This window comes from Eurosta solidaginis, chromosome 1 (assembly GCF_040869045.1).
Source record: "Eurosta solidaginis isolate ZX-2024a chromosome 1, ASM4086904v1, whole genome shotgun sequence".
NCBI classification, from domain to species: domain Eukaryota; kingdom Metazoa; phylum Arthropoda; class Insecta; order Diptera; family Tephritidae; genus Eurosta; species Eurosta solidaginis.
Window position 1 is genome coordinate 189,960,257 of NC_090319.1, and position 21,667 is coordinate 189,981,923.

Here is a 21,667-nt window from a genome sequence, read left to right on the forward strand (position 1 = left end):
CAGCGGGATTACTGCTTATAAAAGCAATGCCATTAACCCAATGTTACTAAGCTTTCGATAGCGCGCGCCTATAAGTATTCCACACAATTAGGATAAAAAATATATAGAATCAGTATGTACCTAATGGTGTATAAAGGAATAGCAACAAACAGGCAATACTTAGAGACCAATTGCAAAGCGATCAGCGGTGCATTCATATGGCTGAGTGGATAAAGACATCTGCAGTTACACTAGTTTAAAGTATGAATGTTGGAGATTATGAGTTCAATACGAAAACCTACCTGATGAAGAAACATGCCTTAATAACCATCACCGTTTGTAAACTTTGTAATTTTTCTCTAACATCAATGATAAATATAAAATAAAAAATAACTAAAATAATTTAAGAACATTTTTTTACTTATATGAGTTAACCGGGGATTGCCGTATCGCTTTAAATGTATGAAAACATTTATTTCAAGCAATTTTTAATTTTTATAATTTATTTAATAATTTGGGAAAATTTAAACAACGTGACATCAGGACGGACAAGGCGACAGCTGTTTCGATTATACCTTGTAAATCTCTTCAAAGCCTTTTCTCCCGGGAGTGGGAGTCGAACCCGCATTCCTACGATAGTTGAAATGGTTATAAACGCATTCAGCTACGTCATGCCTGAGTTGTTGTAAAGTTTTTCCCAATTGCCTTCTTCGCATATATTATCTTCCACACATTACATAATTCGTATGTAGTTATGTGTTGAAGTTATGCCTGTTTGTAAGGCGGTTTTCAGAGAAACTTGGTATTTGTTGTTGTTTTTGTTCTATTTATAGAACTACAACGAATTAACCAAATGTTGTCTACTTATATGAGTTAAGCGGGGATTGCCCGTATCGCTCTAAATGTATGAAAACATTTATTTCAAGCAATTTTTAATTTTTATAATTTAATTAATAATTTGTGAAAAATTTAAACAACGTGACATCAGGACGGACAAGGCGACAGCTGTTTCGATTATACCTTGTAAATTTCTTCAAAGCCTTTTCTCCCAGGAGTGGGAGTCGAACCCGCACTCCTACGATAGTTGAAATGGTTATAAACGCATTCAGCTACGTCATGCCTGAGTTGTTGTAAAGTTTTTCCCAATTGCCTTCTTCGCATATATTATCTTCCACACATGACATAATTCGTACGTAGTTATGTGTTGAAGTTATGCCTGTTTGTAAGGCGGTTTTCAGAGAAACTTGGTATTTGTTGTTGTTTTTGTTCTATTTATAAAACTACAACGAATTAACCAAATGTTGCCTACTTATATGAGTTAACCGGGGATTGCCCGTATCGCTTTAAATGTATGAAAACATTTATTTCAAGCAATTTTTAATTTTTATAATTTATTTAATAATTTGGGAAAAATTTAAACAACGTGACATCAGGACGGACAAGGCGACAGCTGTTTCGATTATACCCAGTAAATCTCTTCAAAGCCTTTTCTCCCGGGAGTGGGAGTTGAACCCGCATTCCTACGATAGTTGAAATGGTTATAAACGCATTCAGCTACGTCATGCCTTAGTTGTTGTAAAGTTTTTCCCAATTGCCTTCTTCGCATATATAATCTTCCACAAATTACATAATTCGTATGTAGTTATGTGTTGAAGTTATGCCTGTTTGTAAGGCGGTTTTCAGAGAAACTTGGTATTTGTTGTTGTTTTTGTTCTATTTATAGAACTACAACGAATTAAACAAATGTTGTCTACTTATATGAGTTAACCGGGGATTGCCCGTATCGCTTTAAATGTATGAAAACATTTATTTCAAGCAATTTTTAATTTTATAATTTATTTAATAATTTGGGAAAAATTTAAACAACGTGACATCAGGATTGACAAGGCGACGGCTGTTTCGATTATACCTTGTAAATTTAATAATAATAATAAATTAAATAAATTATAAAAATTAAAAATTGCTTGAAATAAATGTTTTCATACATTCAAAACGATACGGGCAATCCCCGGTTAACTCATATAAGTAGACAACATTTAGTTAATTCGTTGTAGTTCTATAAATAGAACAAAAACAACAGCAAATACCAAGTTTCTCTGAAAACCGCCTTACAAACAGGCATAACTTCAACACATAACTACATACGAATTATGTAATGTGTGGAAGATAATATATGCGAAGAAGACAATTGGGAAAAACTTTACAACAACTAAGGCATGACGTAGCTGAATGCGTTTATAACCATTTCGGGGGAGAAAAGACTTTGAAGAGATTTACAAGGTATAATCGAAACAGCTGTCGCCTTGTCCGTTGTCACGTTGTTTAAAATTTTTCCCAAATTATTAAATAAATTAGAAAAATTTTTAAGTTAAACGGTTTTGTTGAAAGCAATACTTACATTAAGTAATAATAATACTAAAAGCTAGAAAATAATTAGGTAGGTCATAGGTACCAGTCATCACACTCCTCATCAATCTAGGGCGTTGATCACACAGGTAAATAAAAGCGTTGGGTGCGTCAAATTTCTAAAAATGTAGCATAACCTGATTAAGTTTCAGTTGGTCTTACATATGACTATCAATAGAAATTTCACGCGTCCAACGTTTTTATTTAGTTGTCTGATCAACGCCCTAAATTGATGAGGAGTGTAATTACTGGTACCTAGGACCTACCTAATTATTTTCTAGCTTTTACTAGTATTATTACTTCATGTAAGTATTGTTTCCAATAAAACCGTTTAACTTCAACATTTTTTTTTACTATTTTTTTCATTCTATTTAGTTTATTTAGAGACTTATTATTACAAGGACACATTCCTAACAATTTTTTGCAATCTAAATCCTCAATACATAGTCCTTCCAAAGGCTTTGCTCGACTCAGCGTCACGTATGCTTGTCCCTCCTCGTACTCCAAAATATTTTGATGTCACTTCTACCGGACTGTATGTAATATTTGTTCCAAATATTAGCCAAATCGGACATCATAGGTCGCTTTCTATTCATGTATGTATTATGTGTTCCAAATATTTACCAAATCGGACCACAAATACGATTTTTTTTGAATATCTCGATCCTTGCGCCACTCAGCGGCGATTTCTTTCACAAGCTGCTTTCTATTCATGTATGTATTACGTGTTCAAAATTTAGCCAAATCGGACCACAAATATGATTATTTTTAATATCTCGATCCTTGCGCAACCTAGCGGCGATTGTTTTCATAGATTGCTTTCTATTCATGTATGTATTATGTGTTCCAAATATGAACGAAATCGCACCACAAATACGATTTTTTGAAATATTTCGATCCATGCGCAACTATCAGAGTTTTTTATACTCAGCTGAGCAGAGCTCACAGAGTATATTAACTTTGTTCGCATAACGGTAATCCGTAACGGCATAAACTAATCGAGATAGATATAGACATCTATATATCAAAATGATCTGGATGAAAAAAGAAATTCATTTAGCCATGTCCGTCCGTCTGTCCGTCCGTCTATAAACACGATAACTTGCGTAAAGTTTGAGGTATCTTAATGAAATTTGGTATCTAGGTTCCTGGGCGCTCATCTCAGATCGCTATTTAAAATGAACGAAATTGTACTAAAACCACGCCCACTTTTTCGATGCCGAAAATTTCGAAAAACCGAAAAAATGCGATAATTCATTAACAACGGCGGGTAAAGCGATGAAACTTGGTAGGTGCGTTGACCTTATGATGCAAAACAGAAAATTAGTAAATTTGTGTACAATGGGCGTGGCACCGCCCACTATTAAAAGAAGGTAATTTAAAAGTGTTGCAAACTGTAATTTCGCAGTCGCTGAAGGTATCATGATGAAATTTGGCAGGCACGTTGCTCCTATTACTACATGTGCGCTAAATAAAAATTAGCAAAATCGGATGACGAACACGCCCACTTTTAAAAAATTTTTTTTTTTTAAGTCAAATTTAAACAAAAAATTTTAAATCTTTACAGTATATAAGTAAATTGTGCCAACATGCAACTCCCGTAATGATATGGTGCAACCAAATATAAAAATAAAACAAAATTTCAAAATGGGCGTGGCTCCGCCCTTTTTCATTTAATTCGTCTAGAATACTTTAAAGGCCATAAGTCGAAATAAAATTTACCAATCCTTGTGAAATTTGGTGCGTGCATAGATTCTAAGACGATAACTGTTTTCTGTGAAAATGGGCGAAATCGGTTGAAGCCACGCCCAGTTTTTATACACAGTCGACCGTCTGTCCTTCCGCTCGGCCTTTAATACGGTAACTTGAACAAAAATCGATATATCTTAACTAAACTTAGTCCACGTACTTATTTGAACTCACTTTATCTTGGTATAAAAAATGGCCGAAATCCAAAATGAAAAAAATGCCATAATTCTATACCAAATATGAAAAAAGAGATGAAACATGGTAATTGGATTGGCTTATTGACGCAAAATGTAACTTTAGAAGAAAATGAAAAAGTTCTGCAGGGCGAAATCAAAAGCCCTTGGAATCTTGACATGAATACTGTTCGTGGTATTACACATATAAATAAATTAACGATACCCGACAGATGATGTTCGGAGTCACCCTGATTTACATTTCGGTCCATATCTCGAAAACGCCTTCACATATAGAACTAAGGGTCACTCCCTTTTAAAACCCTCATCAATACCTTTAATTTGGAACCAATATCGTACAAACACATCATAAAGTCACCCTTGGTCCACCTTTATGGCGTTATCTCGAAAAGTCGTCCACCTATAGAACTAAGGCCCACTCTCTTTTAAAATACTCATTAACACCTCTCATTTTATACCCATATCGTCCAAACACATTCTAGAGTCACCCCTGGTCCACCCTTATTGCGATATCTCGCAAAGGCGTCCACCTATAGAATTAAGGCCCACTACGTTTTAAATAATCATTAACACCTTTCATTTGATACCCTTATCTTACAACACACATTTTAGAGTCACCCCTGGTCCACCTTTATGGCGATATCCTGAAATTGCGTCCACCTATAGAACTATGGCGCAATCCCTTTTAAAATACTCTTTAATACCTTCCATTCTTATTAAAAAATGTTTTTTCCTCGTGCCAGCTTCAAACAGCGGTCTTTTGGGCACATCTTCTCAAAATATTTTTTTCGAAAATATTTTTCTGAATAATTTTATTATTAATTTTACTTGCTCAATTTATAATCCTATGACTTTCGACATGGTAAGCCAGTGCACTAGCCCCGTATATTATGGCAATAATTTTTATTTCGCTATTTCAAGAAGTCTGATGACTAAAGCATCATATTACTAAACATTTTTTTACTCACAGGTTACTACCTACACCCATAAGGATGACAACAACAAATGGCTTATTAAGCCATTTAATAAGGCTGGATACACGGAAATGAAATTTGTTTCTCATGGTGACTTAATTAGATTAGAGCATGTAGCTACGCGGCGAAATCTACACTCCCACGGAGAGCAAGCACCCGTCACCAAGAGACATCGACAAGTAACCGGTTATGGCCAGGTAAATAAGTAAATAAAATATTTCAGCTATCTTACACTTTTGGATACAAAAAATACAGGTGGGTATTACGCATAACTTAAGTAGGATAATAATGATAGATACTGAAAATACCAATTCCGGTATGTTGTGGTGTTAACAGTGCTTCGCTTCAATGTGCGTGACGACTCACAAATTGTCATCAAAATCCTCTAAAGGAAATCCAAGGAAACAGGAAGTTTCAACAAGTGCGGACCATAGGGAGATTGTTGTTAGAAGCAAAGGTTACACATTACTATTGCAAAGATGGTTTATGTCATGCGGGGACACATCACATGCAAGACATGCATTACGTATATCCGAGCTGATTCTGGACAAGTAGACGTTTCCCCTGTTACAGTATCCAGAACGAGGTTGGGCCAGGGTAACTCGTGTCTCTCTTGTTCTTTCTTCTTCTGTAAGAGTAGGATAGTGTATATTGATAACAGGGATCACCGGGTGCATCCTGGAAAAGGCGTTTACCGATTCTCTGTGGATTTCACCTAGGGCCTCTTCATGCTTGTCTGGATAAAACGGCTGTGTTGTCAGGTGCCGGATCTCATCAATATGCTATGGGGATGTTCCTTTAAGCCTCGTGGAGATGGGGCTTGTTTACGCTAACTGCACTGTGCACTTTACGTTTAAATAAAAAAATAGGGCACCCGGGGTGATTTTAGTTGTATGTAAGTATAATATATTGTATATTCACCAAATTCAACTAAAACCAAATAAGAATAATTAATTTAATTTAATTTTAATAAAAAGTAGAACTGCGCGACGCGGGCGCGGATAGTTAACGAAATTGATGAGCGATGCGGACGGGCACGATCGATCGTGATGGTAGTTTAAGATAAACCAAAGGTTATCGAAGAGTAAAGATGTTGCAGGGGCGAAAAATCGTGTGAAGCAAGTTTCACAAAACTTCTAGTAGGTCACATTCACCACTTACCACAGCAGAATTTGTTAACTACCACTGTCTGTATTTGTTATTTAATAATTATTTGTATACTTATTATTCAGGTAATGTGTTCAGAATTTTAACTTTTACTCTCTAAAACTCCAATTAGTGTATTTCTGTACTTAAATTAGGTTAAAAATTGTGTTAAAGTTTTTGGTGTGGTGAAAGTGACCTACTAGAATTTTTTTACGCTTCGCTGCTTTCCACCGAAGTTTGCGCCTGCAACATATTTATTTTTCGATAATCTTTGGATAAACTAAACTGAGAGTGAGCGCGGTGGTGGTCGGCAAGCACAGCTGAGCTGCACTTGCGCTGGGCCGCACTGGCCGGGTGTTGCCAGACGGAGGGGGCGGACTTAGTCCGAAAACTGGATCATGTCTTCAACATACTCGGGGAGTCGCACGCCCCAGTGGTATGCGAAATCGTGAAGCAGTTGAGGCAGTGCCGGTGGGTTTTCGCACACTGGTACCTCTCCTCGGGTTGCATCGCTAAGAATACCCGGCACTGCCTCAACTGTCTCAACACGTGACGTTGACCACAGAGGCGACACTTTGGTCCTTTGGTTGTTCTGCGGGTTCTGTATATACAAGAAAAGAAAAGATATTCGTATTTTTCAGGCATGGGTGAGGGTAGCTTATATATCTTTACAGATGCTAGGGGGCATGAAAGAAGAGGATACCAGAGGTAGGGTTAACACTGCGAGGCACTTGGTAGCACGCACAGTTTGGAAATATTTCGGGATATTAGTCCGCTTTGAGTTTTGAGTTCCACAACTCGAACATGGTGATCCGATCCAGGGTGTAAAATGATTACCAGCCCCAGACGCCATTCGTTCGGGGGTAGTAAATTATCCTTTAACACGACTAAATCTCCCACTTGAATATTGCGTTTAGGGCATTCCATTTGTACCGCTTGTGCAGCTCCTTGAGGTACTCGTTCTTCCATCGTGTGCTGAACTGTTGGTGAAGCACTTTCAGTTTGTGCCATTTATTGACCAGGGTGAGATGCTCGGCAGTTGGCTCCGGCAATAACAAGAGTGGCACGCAACGTAGGAAATGCCCTGGGGTTAGGACTAGGGGATCCATTGGATCTTCGGACATAGGGGAGAGCAGTCGGGAGTTGAGGACCGCCTCTATGCGTATTAAGAGGGTAGTGAGCTCTTCGAAGGAAAAATTCTGGCTTCCTGCTACCTTTGTAAAGTGTATCTTGAAAGTTTTCACGGCCGCTTCTCATAGACCACCCATGTGTGTAGCGTATGATGGAATGAATTTCCAAGAGAATGCGTGAGTTTGCATATTTTTCGGCGACGTGTGTGGCGACTTCCTTAAGGATTGTGATGAATTCCCTTTGTAGTACGCGTTGTGCATCGATGAACGTTTTTCCGTTGTCAGAAAATATCTGATGGGGTAGGCCACGGCGGCCAGTGATTCGGGCGTTGAAGGCGTTCGTGGTGAGGTCAGAGCACACTTCTAAATGAACAGGCTTTGTGGAAAAACAGACGAACACACAAACGTAAGCTTTCACATACGAAGCTCGGCGAAGGGGAGAAGTTTTTACCATAAATGGTCCAGCAAAGTCGACTCCTGTTGTATGAAAGGGTGGGAATATATTGACCTCTAGGGTGGCAAGGCTGCTATTATCTGCTTTTTCATCTGCTGTTTATAGATGGTGCAAGTTTTGCAGAGGAAGATGAGCTTTTTAACCTTTTGCTTCAAACGCTGTATCATTCGGATCATAAGCTGTTTTTCAGCGTGCAGCATGTTCGAATGAAGGAAGTCCAACAGAAGAGAACAAAATCGAGAGTTTTCGGGTATGATAATTGGGTGCCGCTCATTAAAGCTACATGTGGCATAGGCTAATCTTCCGGAAACTCACATGATTCCTGAGTCATATAACATAGGGTTTAATGTAAGAAGGGTGTTCTTTTTGGGTAGCGGCCTGCCGTTTGAAGCAGCTCTATGGTGTCTCCGTAATAATTTCGTTGAGTTTGAATGATGATTTAGAGTTTGGCATCATTCACTTCGGCGTGGGTGAGGTTGAGCGTGGCTGGAACATTCAGTTTCTTTGATTTCCGGATAAACCGCAACATGTAGGCCACGGCTCTAAGCGCTCGCGAAAACGATCGAGTATATCTATTTTTTCTTCAAGCAGGGTGTGGAACACTTTCACATGTCGTTGTTCGGGTGGAGTTGGGTGGTGAGATATATCCTTTGGCCATGAAGTTGATGGCCTGAAAAGCCAATTAAGTCCTTCCCACCGTAATGGACATTCGACTAAGTCCTGAGGCTTGCAGCCTCGAGGGCCCAAATCCGCTGGGTTATCGTTACTGGAAACGTGCCTCCAAGTGGCCTATTGGCGACATACGTTTTCCAGGTATGGGGTGGTTTTTCTAACCATGCCAGTGCGATAGCAGAATCGCACCAGTTTCATGGGTTTGTACGCGTAAGTATACACAGGCACAAAACAATTTTTCGGAAGCATCTGAAAATCCATGCAGCTGGATGAGTTTATCGGGGGAATACTGTACCCACCTAGGGATTTTAATTCCTCCGATGTGAGGTACATTTTCGTATATTGCGGTTCATTTTTGGAGAGCCCCGGGCTTCACGTCTTCGTCCCAATCCGTTCCTTCCATCTAGAGTTGTTGCTGCAACATTTTCGCAAGAATCATTATTGGCGATAGCCATCCTGCGGGGTCAAACAGTTTCGCAACTGCCGATAAAATCTGCTGATGGTGGATCATAAGTCAGCGCGTTCCACTGAATTCCAAGGGTTTTTGTGGAACTTGAATCGTGGAATTTAAGAAAGTCGACGTCTAGCAAATCAGGGTCGGGAACGGGTTTTAAAATTTCAGGGTGATTTGCCGACATAACTTGGGTCATGGAGTTCAAAGTGGACTGTATATTATGACCGCCTGACAAAATATCGTCAACATACTTTCATTCAATATTTTTGCAGGGTGACTTGCCGACATAACTTGGGTCATGGAGTTCAAAGTGGACTGTATATTATGACCGCCTGACAAAATATCGTCAACATACTTTCATTCAATATTTTTTGCGTGCGGATATTCGTCTTGACAGTCGCGGGCGAGTTGGTGGCGCGCAATTTACACCAAAGGTAACTGTTTTTAGTCAAAAATCTTCTATCGGCAGAGTTGGGTGTTTTCGAAAAACGATTCAATGAAAATCTTTATCTTCTTCATGGATGAGTATTTGGCAGTACATTTTCTCAATATCGCCGTTGAAAACAAACGTATAAAGTCGCCATTTAAGTATGACGAGCATTAAGTCATTTTGTAGTATGGGGCCTGTATGAAGCACGTCGTTCAACGAGTTGCAAGAATGCCACATTTTTGATGCGTTGAAGACGACTCGCACTTTTGTGGTTTTGTTGTAGGGTTTTATGACAGCATGATGGGGTAGATACAATGATAGATATTTAACATCTCTCATTATCTCTTGTTGGGAGGCGGGTTCCATGTGATCCATGTTCAAATATTCATTAAGGACTTCAAAATATTTGTCTCTTAATTCGGGGTTTCTTTCGAGGGTTCGTTCGAGGCTAATGTACTACTGTTGTGCTGCGGGTCGTGAATGACCGAGCGCCAGATTGGCTGGATATTTCGATTTGAATGGTGGTTTGACTCTGTAGCGTCCATCTTCCTCGCGAATTGTTGTTTTCCGGTAGAGTGCTTCGCAGTATTCGTCACCAGCTGATCGTTGTTGGGTTTGGTGAACTTCTTCCTGTTCCCAAAATTGTCTAAAGTTATTTGGGGGGGGGGGGGGGGGGGGTGTCATCGGTACATTCCGTGACATGAGTGCTGATTAGCATTTTTCACAACCATTCCACCAATTCCAGATATCTGGTGGAGAGACTCTTTTGTGGGTAGACCAAGAAGCTTTTGTATACGGGATGATACAAAAGTTTTTTGTGAACCTTGGTTATTAGGGCACGAATTTTATGAAATTCTTAAGCAAAGTACACTGATACTACTGCTGTTGGTAGTAGGGTGGTTCCATGACTACTCGAAAAGAGTCTAGAAACCGGGTTTTTGTCCTGAGTCTGTTGGAAGGAGGTGGCTCTTGCGGCGACTTTCGATGTTGAGGCTCGCTCGGGGTGCCGGCTTGGGCATTTTGAGCTCTGGGGTTTGGGCTGCAAATGCAGTAGCGAATGATGACGCTTTTGGCAATAAACGCACGTGAAACTACTTTTACAATCGTTCTTGGGGTGTGACGTTGATAAACAGTTTTCACAGTAACTATTTTCCCTCACAAATTTGATTCGGTCTGATACCGATAAATTTCTAAACCTAACGCAAAATTTGACTGCGTGGTATTGATTTCATAATCTACGCGAAGCCGTTTTATTGAACTCTGTGTGATATGCATGTGCTCTATTGTTATTAGATTGGGTCGTGTTTTGATTCACCATTCGTGGTGTAAAACTCGCAAATTGGGGTTTCGCCTTGCCTGGTCTATAGGTACTTAGTCTCTCTACTACCTCGTATCTGCTGGTCAAAAATTTATTCATATCATCCCAAAGTGGGAGTTCTTTTCGGGAGCTGAGGGATTGTTCCCATAGTGAAAGGCTTTCACTTGGCAGCTTGGATGAGCAGATGTAAACGAGGATTGGGTCCCAGTCCGTTGTCGGGATTTCTGGGGATTTAAGGGTAGACATGTAGTTGTTGATTGTTGTCTGCATCTTCTGTATTTGTTCTCCGTTTTCTGCGAATATTGTGGGTAGGTTGAACAGCGTCTTCATTGTCGACGAGTATCCTTTTGTTTTCGTACGTAGATCTGAGCACTTCCCAGGCAAGCTCGAAATTATTATAGCTCAGTGGGTATTGTTTTACAATAAGTCCAGCTTTTCCTTTTGTTTTCAGGCGAAAGAGGTATAATTTTTGAGCGGGTGATAATTAGGGTGTTTTTTATAGACTGCCCTGAACATATCACTAAAGAATGGCCAGTCTTCGTATCCACCATGGAAGACTTCCGGTGTCACATGCTGGTACTTTCAAATAACAACCATTTGTAACCTACCCCGCAGAGAAGGAGTATATAATGTTTATATTTGTGTGTGATACCCCATACATGTACGCATACACATATGAAGAGGCACGTTACCATTTGGTGGAATTCTGGTAACCACACACGCAGTTGAGAGGTCACGGCGGGGGAGTCCTCTTGACCGTAGCTCTTTCGGGATGGGGTGGGTTTTTGCCATGTCTCAACCGAAATTACATAAAGTTTAATTTTAGGACTCCAAACCAGAATCTAAATACAGGAGCTACTCTCCCTTAACTCAAAAACTAGATACATATGTACGAAATGAAACAAAAAAAACGAGAGCGGTAACTAACCAACTCAAAAGAACCAAAAAACGAACTTTAAATGCTAAAGAGGTGAAAGCGGACATCTGTTTAAGTGAATATTGGGACGAGGTCTAAGCTGTCTTTACCCTACCCTACCTTGATCTTCGATGCGAATACAATTCGAAGATCCCGAAAAAAAAAACGTATACTACCCTTTTATGTCATCAACACATTTGCCTCCAGGAATATACAAAAACTTACAGATTCATATTTTCAAGTCGATAACAATTCAACGTTTATTAACCATAAGAATTAATTGCCAAACTACAATCAAAAATTCAATCCTTAATCTTATTTGGAAAGATGATTGGGATTAACCTTAATTCTTAATATTCAGTACTAAAATATACAAATTCTTTTTTTTTTTTTCAACTACAACTAGGATATGTTTATAGGTAAGTACATAAATGTGTATGGGCATGGACTAAGATCAGCTGGGGGCATTCCATAACAAGTGGTATTTTTAATAATTAAAAAAAAATTAAATTTTTTTTTTTAAGGTTTATAACTTCAATACCGGTTAAAAATTTTGGACCGAAACCATAATTGAATAGAAAACCTTTCCATTCTCTAGCGTAATAAATTAATTTAAATAGATTAACTTGTTATCAAAAACTATTACCAAAACAAGTAAGGAAGGTTAAGTTCGGGTGTAACCGAACATTACATACTCAGTTGAGAGCTATGGTGGCAACATAAGGGAAAATAACCATGTAGGAAAATGAACCGAGGGAAACCCTGGAATGTGTTTGTATGACATGTGTATCAAATGAAAGGCATTAAATTTATTTTATGAGGGAGTGGGCCCATATTTCTATAGGTGGACGCCATTTAGGGATATAGCCATAAAGGTGGATCAGGGTTGACTCTAGAATGCGTTTGTACGATATGGGTATCAAATGAAAGGTGTTAATGAGTATTTTAAAAGGAGTAATCCTTAGTTCCATAGCTGGACGCCCGTTTCGAAATATCGCCATAAAGGTGGACCAGTGGTGACCCTAGAATGTGTTTGTACGATATGGGTATCAAATTAAAGGTATTAATGAGGGTTTTAAAAGGGAGTGGTGGTTGCTGTATAGGTGGTCGCCTTTTCGAGATATCGCCGTAAAGGTGACCAGGGGTGACTCTAGAATGCGTTGTACGATATCGGGTATCAAATGAAAGGTGTTAATGAGTATTTTAAAAGGGAGTAATCCTTTGTTCCATAGGTGGACGCCGTTTCGAAATATCGCCATAAAGGTGGACCAGTGGTGACCCTAGAATTTGTTTGACCAATATGGGTATCAAAAGAAAGGTGTTAATGAGTATTTTAAAAGGGAGTGGGCCTTAGTTCTGTAGGTGGATGCCGTTTCGAAATATCGCCATAAAGGTGGACCAGTGGTGACTCTAGAATGTGTTTGTACGATATGGGTATCAAATTAAAGGTATTAATGTGGGTTTTTAAAAGGGAGTGGGGGTTGTTGTATAGGTGGTCGCCTTTTCGAGATATCGCCGTATAGGTGGACCAGGGGTGACTCTAGAAATGCGTTTGTACGATATGGGTATCAAATTGAAAGGTGTTAATGAGTATTTTAAAAAGGGAGTAATCCTTAGTTCCTTAGGTGGACGCCGTTTCGAAATATCGCCATAAAGGTGGACCAGTGGTGACTCTAGAATGTGTTTGTACGATATGGGTATCAAAAGAAAGGTGTAATGAGTATTTTAAAAGGGAGTGGGCCTTAGTTCTGTAGGTGGATGCCGTTTCGAAATATCGCCATAAGGTGGACCAGTGGTGACTCTAGAATGTGTTTGTACGATATGGGTATCAAATTAAAGGTATTAATGAGGGTTTTAAAAAGGGAGTGGTGGTTGTTGTATAGGTGGTCGCCTTTTCCAGATATCGCCATAAAGGTGGACAGGGGTGACTCTAGAATGCGTTTGTACGATATGGGTATCAAATGAAAGGTGTTAATGAGTAATTTTAAAAGGGAGTAATCCTTAGTTCCATAGGTGGACGCCGTTTCGAGATACCGCCATAAAGGTGGACCAGGGGTGACCCTAGAATTTGTTTGTACAATATGGGTATCAAAAGAAAGGTGTTAATGAGAATTTTAAAGTGAGTAATCCTTAGTTCCATAGGTGGACGCCGTTTTCGGAGATATCGCCATAAAGGTGGACCAGGGTGACCCTAGAATTTGTTTGTACAATATGGGCATCAACGAAAGGTGTTAATGATTATTTTAAAAGGGAGTGGGCCTTAGTTCTATAGGTGGACGCTGTTTCGAAATATCGCCGTAAAGGTGGACCAGGGGTGACTCTAGAATGTGTTTGTACGGTATGGGTATCAATTAAAGGTATTAATGAGGGGTTTAAAAGGGAGTTGTGGTTGTTGTATAGGTGGTCGCATTTTCGAGATATCGCCATAAAGGTGGACCAGGGGTGACCCTAGAATTTGTTTGTACAATATGGGTATCAAAGAAAGGTGTTAATGAGTATTTTAAAAGGAGTAATCCTTAGTTCCATAGGTGGACGCCGTTTCGAGATATCGCCATAAAGGTGGAGCAAGGGTGGCCCTAGAATTTGCTTGTACAATATGAGTATCAAAATAAAGGTGTTAATGAGTATTTTAAAAGGGAGTAATCCTTAGTTCCATGGGTGGACGCCGTTTCGAGATATTGCCATAAAGGTGGGCCAGGGTGACTCTAGAATTCGTTGTGCAATATGGGTATCAAACGAAAGGAGTTAATGAGTATTTTAAAAGGGGAGTAGGCTTAGTTCTATATGAGGACGCCTTTTCGAGGTATCGCAATAAAGGTGGACCACGGGTGACTCTAGACTTTGTTTGTACGATATGGGTATCAAATGAAAGGTGCTAATGAGTATTTTTAAAAGGGAGTGGGCCTTCGTTCTATAGGTGTTCGCCTTTTCGAGATATCGCCATAAAGGTGGACCAGGCGTTTTCCAGATATCGACCAAAATGTGGACCAGGGTGACCCAGAACATCATCTGTTGGATACCGCTAATTTATTTATATATGTAATACCTGCCAAGATTTTAAGGGTTTTTTATTTCGCCCTGCAGAACATTTTCATTTTCTTCTACTTAATATGGTAGGTGTCACAACCATTTTATAAAGTTTTTTCTAAAGTTATATTTCGCGTCAATAAAACAATCCAATTACCTTACCATGTTTCATCCCTTTTTCGTATTTGGTTTAGAATTATGGCATTTTTTTCATTTTTCGTAATTTTCGATATCGAAAAAGTGGGCGTGGTCATAGTCGGATTTCGTTAATTTTTCATACCAAGATAAAGTGAGTTCAAGTAAGCACGTGAACTAAGTTCATTAAAGATATGTCGATTTTTGCTCAAGTTATCGTGTTAAGGGCCATGCGGAAGGACAGACGGACGACTGTGTATAAAAACTGGGCGAGGCATCAACTGATTTCGCCGATTTTCACAGAAAACAGTTAGCGTCATAAAATCTGTGCCCCTACTAAATTTCAAAAGGATTGGTTAATTTTTGTTCGACTTATGGCGTTAAAAGTATCCTAGACAAATTAAATGAAAAAGGGAGGAGCCACGCCATTTTGAAAATTTCTTTTATTTTTGTATTTTGTTGCACCATATCATTACTGGAGTTGAATGTTTGACATAATTTACTTATATACTGTAAAGATATTAAATTTTTTGTTAAAATTTTACTTTAAAAAAAATTTTTTTTTAATAGTGGGCGTGGTCCTTCTCCTATTTTGCTAATTTTTATTAAGCGTACATATAGTAATAGGAGTAACGTTCCTTCCAAATTTCATCATGCTATCTTCAACGACTGCCAAATTATAGCTTGCAAAAATTTTAAATTACCTTCTTTTAAAAGTGGGCGGTGCCACGCCCATTGTCCAAAATTTTACTAATTTTCTATTCTGCGTCATAAGTCCAACTCATCTACCAAGTATCGTCGCTTTAGCTGTCTTTTGTAATGAATTATCGCACTTTTTCGGTTTTTCGAAATGTTCGATATCGAAAAAGTGGGAGTGGTTATAGTCCGATATCGTTCATTTTAAATAGCGATCTGAGATGAGTGCTCAGGAACCTACATACCAAATTTCATCAAGATACCTCAAAATTTACTCAAGTTATCGTGTTAACGGACGGACGGACGGACGGACATGACTCAATCAAATTTTTTTTCGATCCTGATTATTTTGATATATGGAAGTCTATATCTATCTCGATTCCTTTATATATGTACAACCAACCGTTATCCAATCAAACTTAATATACTCTGTGAGCTCTGCTCAACTGAGTATAATGAATGACGTACCATGTAAGTTAGAACATTCAATATCCAAATAAATTCATATCATTAAAATACAGCAGATCAATTGACAAAAGCATTATTGACTATAGGTAGTTTACTCAAAATACCCGTGCGTCATAAAAATTACTAGCTGACGTTATTTTCTTATATTGTTGGGTAAATGTTTTGTTGTTTTTCTTTAGCGTACATTTGGAAAAAAATTCATATTTATGTGCATAACTGTGAATTTAGGTAGCTAGACTAATAGGAAGGGGGGAGTTACATGAAAAATGGGTTTTCAAAAATGTTTTATACTTTTATAATTTCAACGCGTATCGAAATTTGTTGAACAAAAACGTACTCTATAACAATTGATCAATATTATATATTGTTAAAAAATAAAAAAATAAATGTAAGGCGCGATAACCTCCGAAGAGATCTAAGGCCGAGCTTCTCTTCCAATTTGCGTCGTGCTCCTCTTGATTTTTCCCTACAAATTGGCCGGACGGGACCTACATGTTTTATGCCGACTCCGAACGGCATCTGCAAGGCAGATGAGTTTTCACTGAGAGCTTTTCATGGCAGAAATACAATCGGAGCGCTTGCCAGACACTGCCGAGGGGCGACCCCGCTTAGAAAAATTTTCTTCTAATTGAAAAATCTTATTCCTAAAATTTTGATGTTGCTTTGCCCGGGAGTTGAACCCAGGGCATACGGCGTGATAGGCGGAGCACGCTACCATCACACCACGGTGGCCGGTAATTATATTATATTATATTATTATTATATTGTTACGAGGTATATTTAAATTTACCCGGTTTGAGCAAAGACAAAGAATATAAAACAAACTTACGGACAATCATATGAGCAAAAGGTAATCAATCATTATATGGCAAAATTATATATATTTACTAAATTGAAATTACTGGACATACCAGGGCATCATAAGCCAACAACAAGCTACACTCTGCAAAGAATTTTTGTTGCCCTCTTTGCTTTAGGTATTTATATGAAATTCTTGTTTTCCTATTTTGTTAAACTTGTACAAGAAAAAATTATATGCCGGTTCACAACTATGTAGAAATGTATGTATATTTGCATCAGAGGGGCATGCCACAATTATTTGGTTGATTTTACATTATTAAAAAGAAAACTTATTATTTTTTTTTTGTTTTTCTAGGAATTTTTATACATTTTGGATAATAACGTAGTTTGTTTGGTTGTTATTCACGCAAACCAACCAAATACTTATGGTAAATAATTAAATTTTAAAGAAAAAAAATGTAAGCGATTGAACGTACATTTTCTTTAACGTAATGTGCCCATCTCGGCTTTACATACATAGTTATGTAGACCCTTTTTAGCTACAAAACGATTTTTACGAATTTACATACATAAGTACGCACAACAGGTGTACCGATGTATGTATTTGTATAGTAGGTAGGTAATTATGCCCACTAATATGCCGATTTGTCTTGGTTGCAAATCAAAGCAAAAAAAATTTAAACAATAACAAAGGCAATAAAGATATTGGTACAATATTACTTACATATTTTATGGTGGTCAGTATGTATGTGGGTGATGCAATCCAGCGATGAAAGGCAGTTGGAATATATGTTTGACAAATTTCATGCTTTGGTTTTGGTTTTGGCTATGATGTGACTTACACTGTAAGGGAGTGCGATCGCTTACAGTGACACATAAAACTGTTCGGTAGCCGCCAAATTTAGTTTGAATATTTTCGTTAACCAAAATTTATTTATTAATTTGTTTGTTCTTTAAATAATTTCATTATTATTATTTTTTTCATACTTTTTCCTTGTTTTTTTTTTGTTTTGGGGGGAAAGACGGGGTTAGGTACGCCGACCACACATATACACTCAAATATTTTCACATCTTATGTTTAATTAACTTTCAATGAATTATTAATATTAGGATTATTTAGTTTTTTTTTTTTTTTTTTGATATAACACATTTACTCTTTTTTTTCTTCTACTTTTCCTTTCTTTCTATCGTTCCTTTTAGTTACTTTTAACTACCATAAATTTCGTTTAACCTTATCTTAGGCTTTGGTAACTAACTTTTAGCGCTAAACTTATTATTTTATTTTTATTTTTTTTCACTATGACAATTTTAATTTTTGTCACACTGTGCACTACTTTGTTCTGTTTTTTTAGTTTTTAGTTTCTAGTTTTTTTCTTTTAATTCGCTGCGCTAAACTTATTATTTTATTTTTATTTTTATTTGACAATTTTAATTTTTGTCACACTGTGCACTACTTTGTTCTGCAAATGGGTGGTGGATGGCAAACAGCGACGAAAATGTTGCCTATTTCATGTGCGCCTGATGGTGCTTGAATGAGGTGGGGTGGCAAAACCAAGCCCCAGGATCCTTCTAGATTCCTAATCTTCGTTGGTCGTGGTTCGTGGGAATTAGTGGAAGCTCACTATGGATGCTTCTCAGCTCCAATGTGTACAAATGGTTCGTAACCAAAAAGCTTCCACACCCTCACCTATGTGCAATGGGAAAGTGACTTCCAACTTGTCAGGAGGCAATGAGTGTGGGTAGGAATTTCTGCCTATATGGTAGTCACGCCTATTGAAGAAAAATGCCCTATAATTATTTCCTATCTAAGGAGATTTAAATGGAAATGTCTTACCTTATTAAGCGAAAACAAAACCCATGTGGTTTACGCGAACTGCCTGAATATCTTTAATGGAGCTGTCCGTTTGGTGCGATGAAAAACAGGAAGGAGAGGCTAACTGTAGCCGTTCAGGCTCTTTTATACCCTCGGACTTGCTATTTTTTGGCTTCTGTTTTTGACACTTTCCTAACTTCGTATGAGAAAATGTTTAATGTAACTTAAATGCGTCTTTTCAATCATTGTAATAAAACTAAGACAGAATGACTTGGATGATTTGATTTTGCTACTGTTTGCAATTTTCCTAGCCTACAAGACATATTTAACTAACTCTGCCGCCTTTCAGCATTTGAACGTTTCGGACAGATTTACCTTGGGATAATCCAAGCGATTATTGTTCACGTTTCAGCCAATAGGTGACAATTTGTCGTTTTTACTAGAGGTAATCAATTAAATAGAGCGGCAATAAAGTTTTTAATTAAATTTCTCACATGCGAGAAATTTTATTTCAAAGGGGGATAGGTACACGCAAAAAGACATATTGCAGCCCAAGCGACCATTACAAAACCCTATAATACGACACCGTAAGATGGAGTATTAGGGGGAACTAACTACGAATGTCCTTAGCATGATACGTACCTATCTCTCTACCTTGCAAATCTTCAAGTTGATAGTAGCAGTTTCCAAGTTTTTTACGAACTCTGCATTTGACAAACAGTGGACCTAGTTTGGCATTTAAATTTTGAGTAAATTTACTTTGGACAAAATTTCGATGATCGACTTCTTGACCTTCCCTGAACGATATTGGCTTTGAGCGCAAGTTATACTGTTTTTCATTGCGTTCATAAGCTTTACGTATGTTTGCTTGAATATCTTTTCTAAGCAAGGCCAAATTATCTGATCGCGCCATCGGCACTACTGGCTCTTCTAACAGCGATAACTCCTTCAATAACTGATAATCTGATCCATGCGTTATCATGTCCAATCCGAATAAAGCTCTACATGGAGAACACCCTAGTGATTGATGCAATGATGTACGTAAGGAACATGAAATACTAGTCAGGTGTACGTCCCACTCAGTCTGATCATGCTTCAGGTATGAACGAATAGCGGCTAATAGTGAACTATTCAATCGCTCTGCAGCATTACTTTGAGGGGAGTACAACGCAGTATACAAATATGAATACCAAGCTCTGTCAGGAAGGCGTTAAAGTCGTTAGACTTAAACTGTGTGCCATTATCACTGATTATAGTTTCGGGCACACCGAAACTATGAAATATATTCTTTAACAAAAAGTCTTGAATGGCAGCAGACGTAAACTTTTTAAGAGGTTGTATCCAATGATACTTGTTGAAAAGGTCTAAAACGATTAGAATCCCTATATGACCGGTCTTGCTGCGCGGATACGGGCCAAGCAGGTCAATATATAACCGTTGAAACGGTCTACACGTCTGACTATGGGAACCCATGGGTGGACGAAGAGTTACATTTGTGGCTTTGTTCTCCTTACACTTGTCGCACTGAGCTATATAAGCGCTAACATCTTTTGCTAAACCAGGCCAAAAAAGATAACGCCGAAACTTCTCAATGGTCTTCTGTACACCTGCATGAGATGGAGTGCACCTGTCATGGGCCTGCTTGAGCACATCGCTCCTTAGCCTTTACGGATCCCATAATTTCCAAGAATACTTATCCTCAACTTCATTACCAGTTGCATGTTCTGTGCGCATATACAAAGACTTGCCTACGATTTTTATATCAGGAAACTTCTCTTTGTTTTCTTGGTATTTAACTTTAAGCTTTGCATAGGCATCGTCGTCAAAAGCATTTGATTCGAGGTCTATTACAGGTCCCATGTCCAATTCGGCTATTTCGTCTTCCTCTAGCCGGGACAGAGCATCCGGAACAACATGTTCTTTACCTTTCCTATGGGAAATCGAAAACTTAAATTGTTGCAACCTGAATATCCACCGTGCCAGTCTACCAGATACGTTTTGTTGGCGCATCAGCCATAAAAGACTCGAATGGTCCGTCACCACCTTAAATTCCTGAAGTTCTAAGTAGCACCTAAATTTCTCAATGGCAAGTATTACGGCCAGACACTCGCGCTCCGTTACGCTATAACTGCGTTGGGCACGGCTCAATTTTTTTGACATGAAAGCGATGGGTTTTTCTTCATTGTCGTCAGACAACTGTACTAGGACAGCTCCGATACCCACATCGCTGACATCACAGTGTAAATAAAACTTTTTCTCGAAATCGGGATTTGTTAAGACCGGGGCATAGGTCAATATTTGTTTCAACTGATCCATGGATCGCTGCGCCTCGGATGTCCATTCAAACTTCTTCTTCGTCGAAAGTACTTCCGTTATGGGATAAGTAAGTTCGGCGAAGTTATGGATGAATCGACGATACCATTCGCAGAAATCCTCGCACCTGTTTCAGATTTCTTGGCGCGGGCCAATTCAAGATGCAAGCTATCTGTTCAGGGTCTGTACATATACCTCCACTGCCGATGATATATCCTAGATAGTTAATGCTGGTTACACAAAATCGACTCTTAGCTACGTTGAGCGTTAAATTGGCTTTACGAAACTGCTCAGCGATGCGAACTAAAACAGCCAGATGTGATGAAAGTTTTCGGACATAATACATAAATCGTCTAAATATCCGAACACACAATGTCGGAGGTCTGGCGGAATGATTGTGTCCATCAATCTACACATGGTCGACGGCGCGTTACAAAGGCCGAACGGCATTACCTTAAATTGGTATAGCGGACGACCGGGAACCGTAAAGGCTGTCAAATGTTTAGACTCGGGACTAAGTTCTATTTGCCAATACGCATCTTTTAAATCTAATTTGGTAATTATGTTTGCCTTAGGCAGTCTAGAAAAAATA

The 21,667-nt window shown here is 38.5% G+C and overlaps 1 protein-coding gene across 5 annotated transcripts in view; it reads left to right on the forward strand.

Moving 5' to 3' along the window:
- The window catches only part of tw (Protein O-mannosyl-transferase 2), a 2,413,568-nt gene that overhangs the window by 1,103,554 nt on the left and 1,288,347 nt on the right, over window positions 1–21,667 (forward strand). For all 5 annotated transcript variants that reach the window (XR_010948728.1, XR_010948727.1, XM_067760058.1 and 2 more), the window contains exon 8: window positions 5,299–5,499. Coding sequence is in view for 3 of the 5 variants with exons in the window: in XM_067760058.1 (XP_067616159.1) it covers window positions 5,299–5,499 (201 nt within the window). In the remaining 2 variants the exon portion in view is untranslated. The remainder of the gene's footprint in view (window positions 1–5,298; window positions 5,500–21,667) is intronic.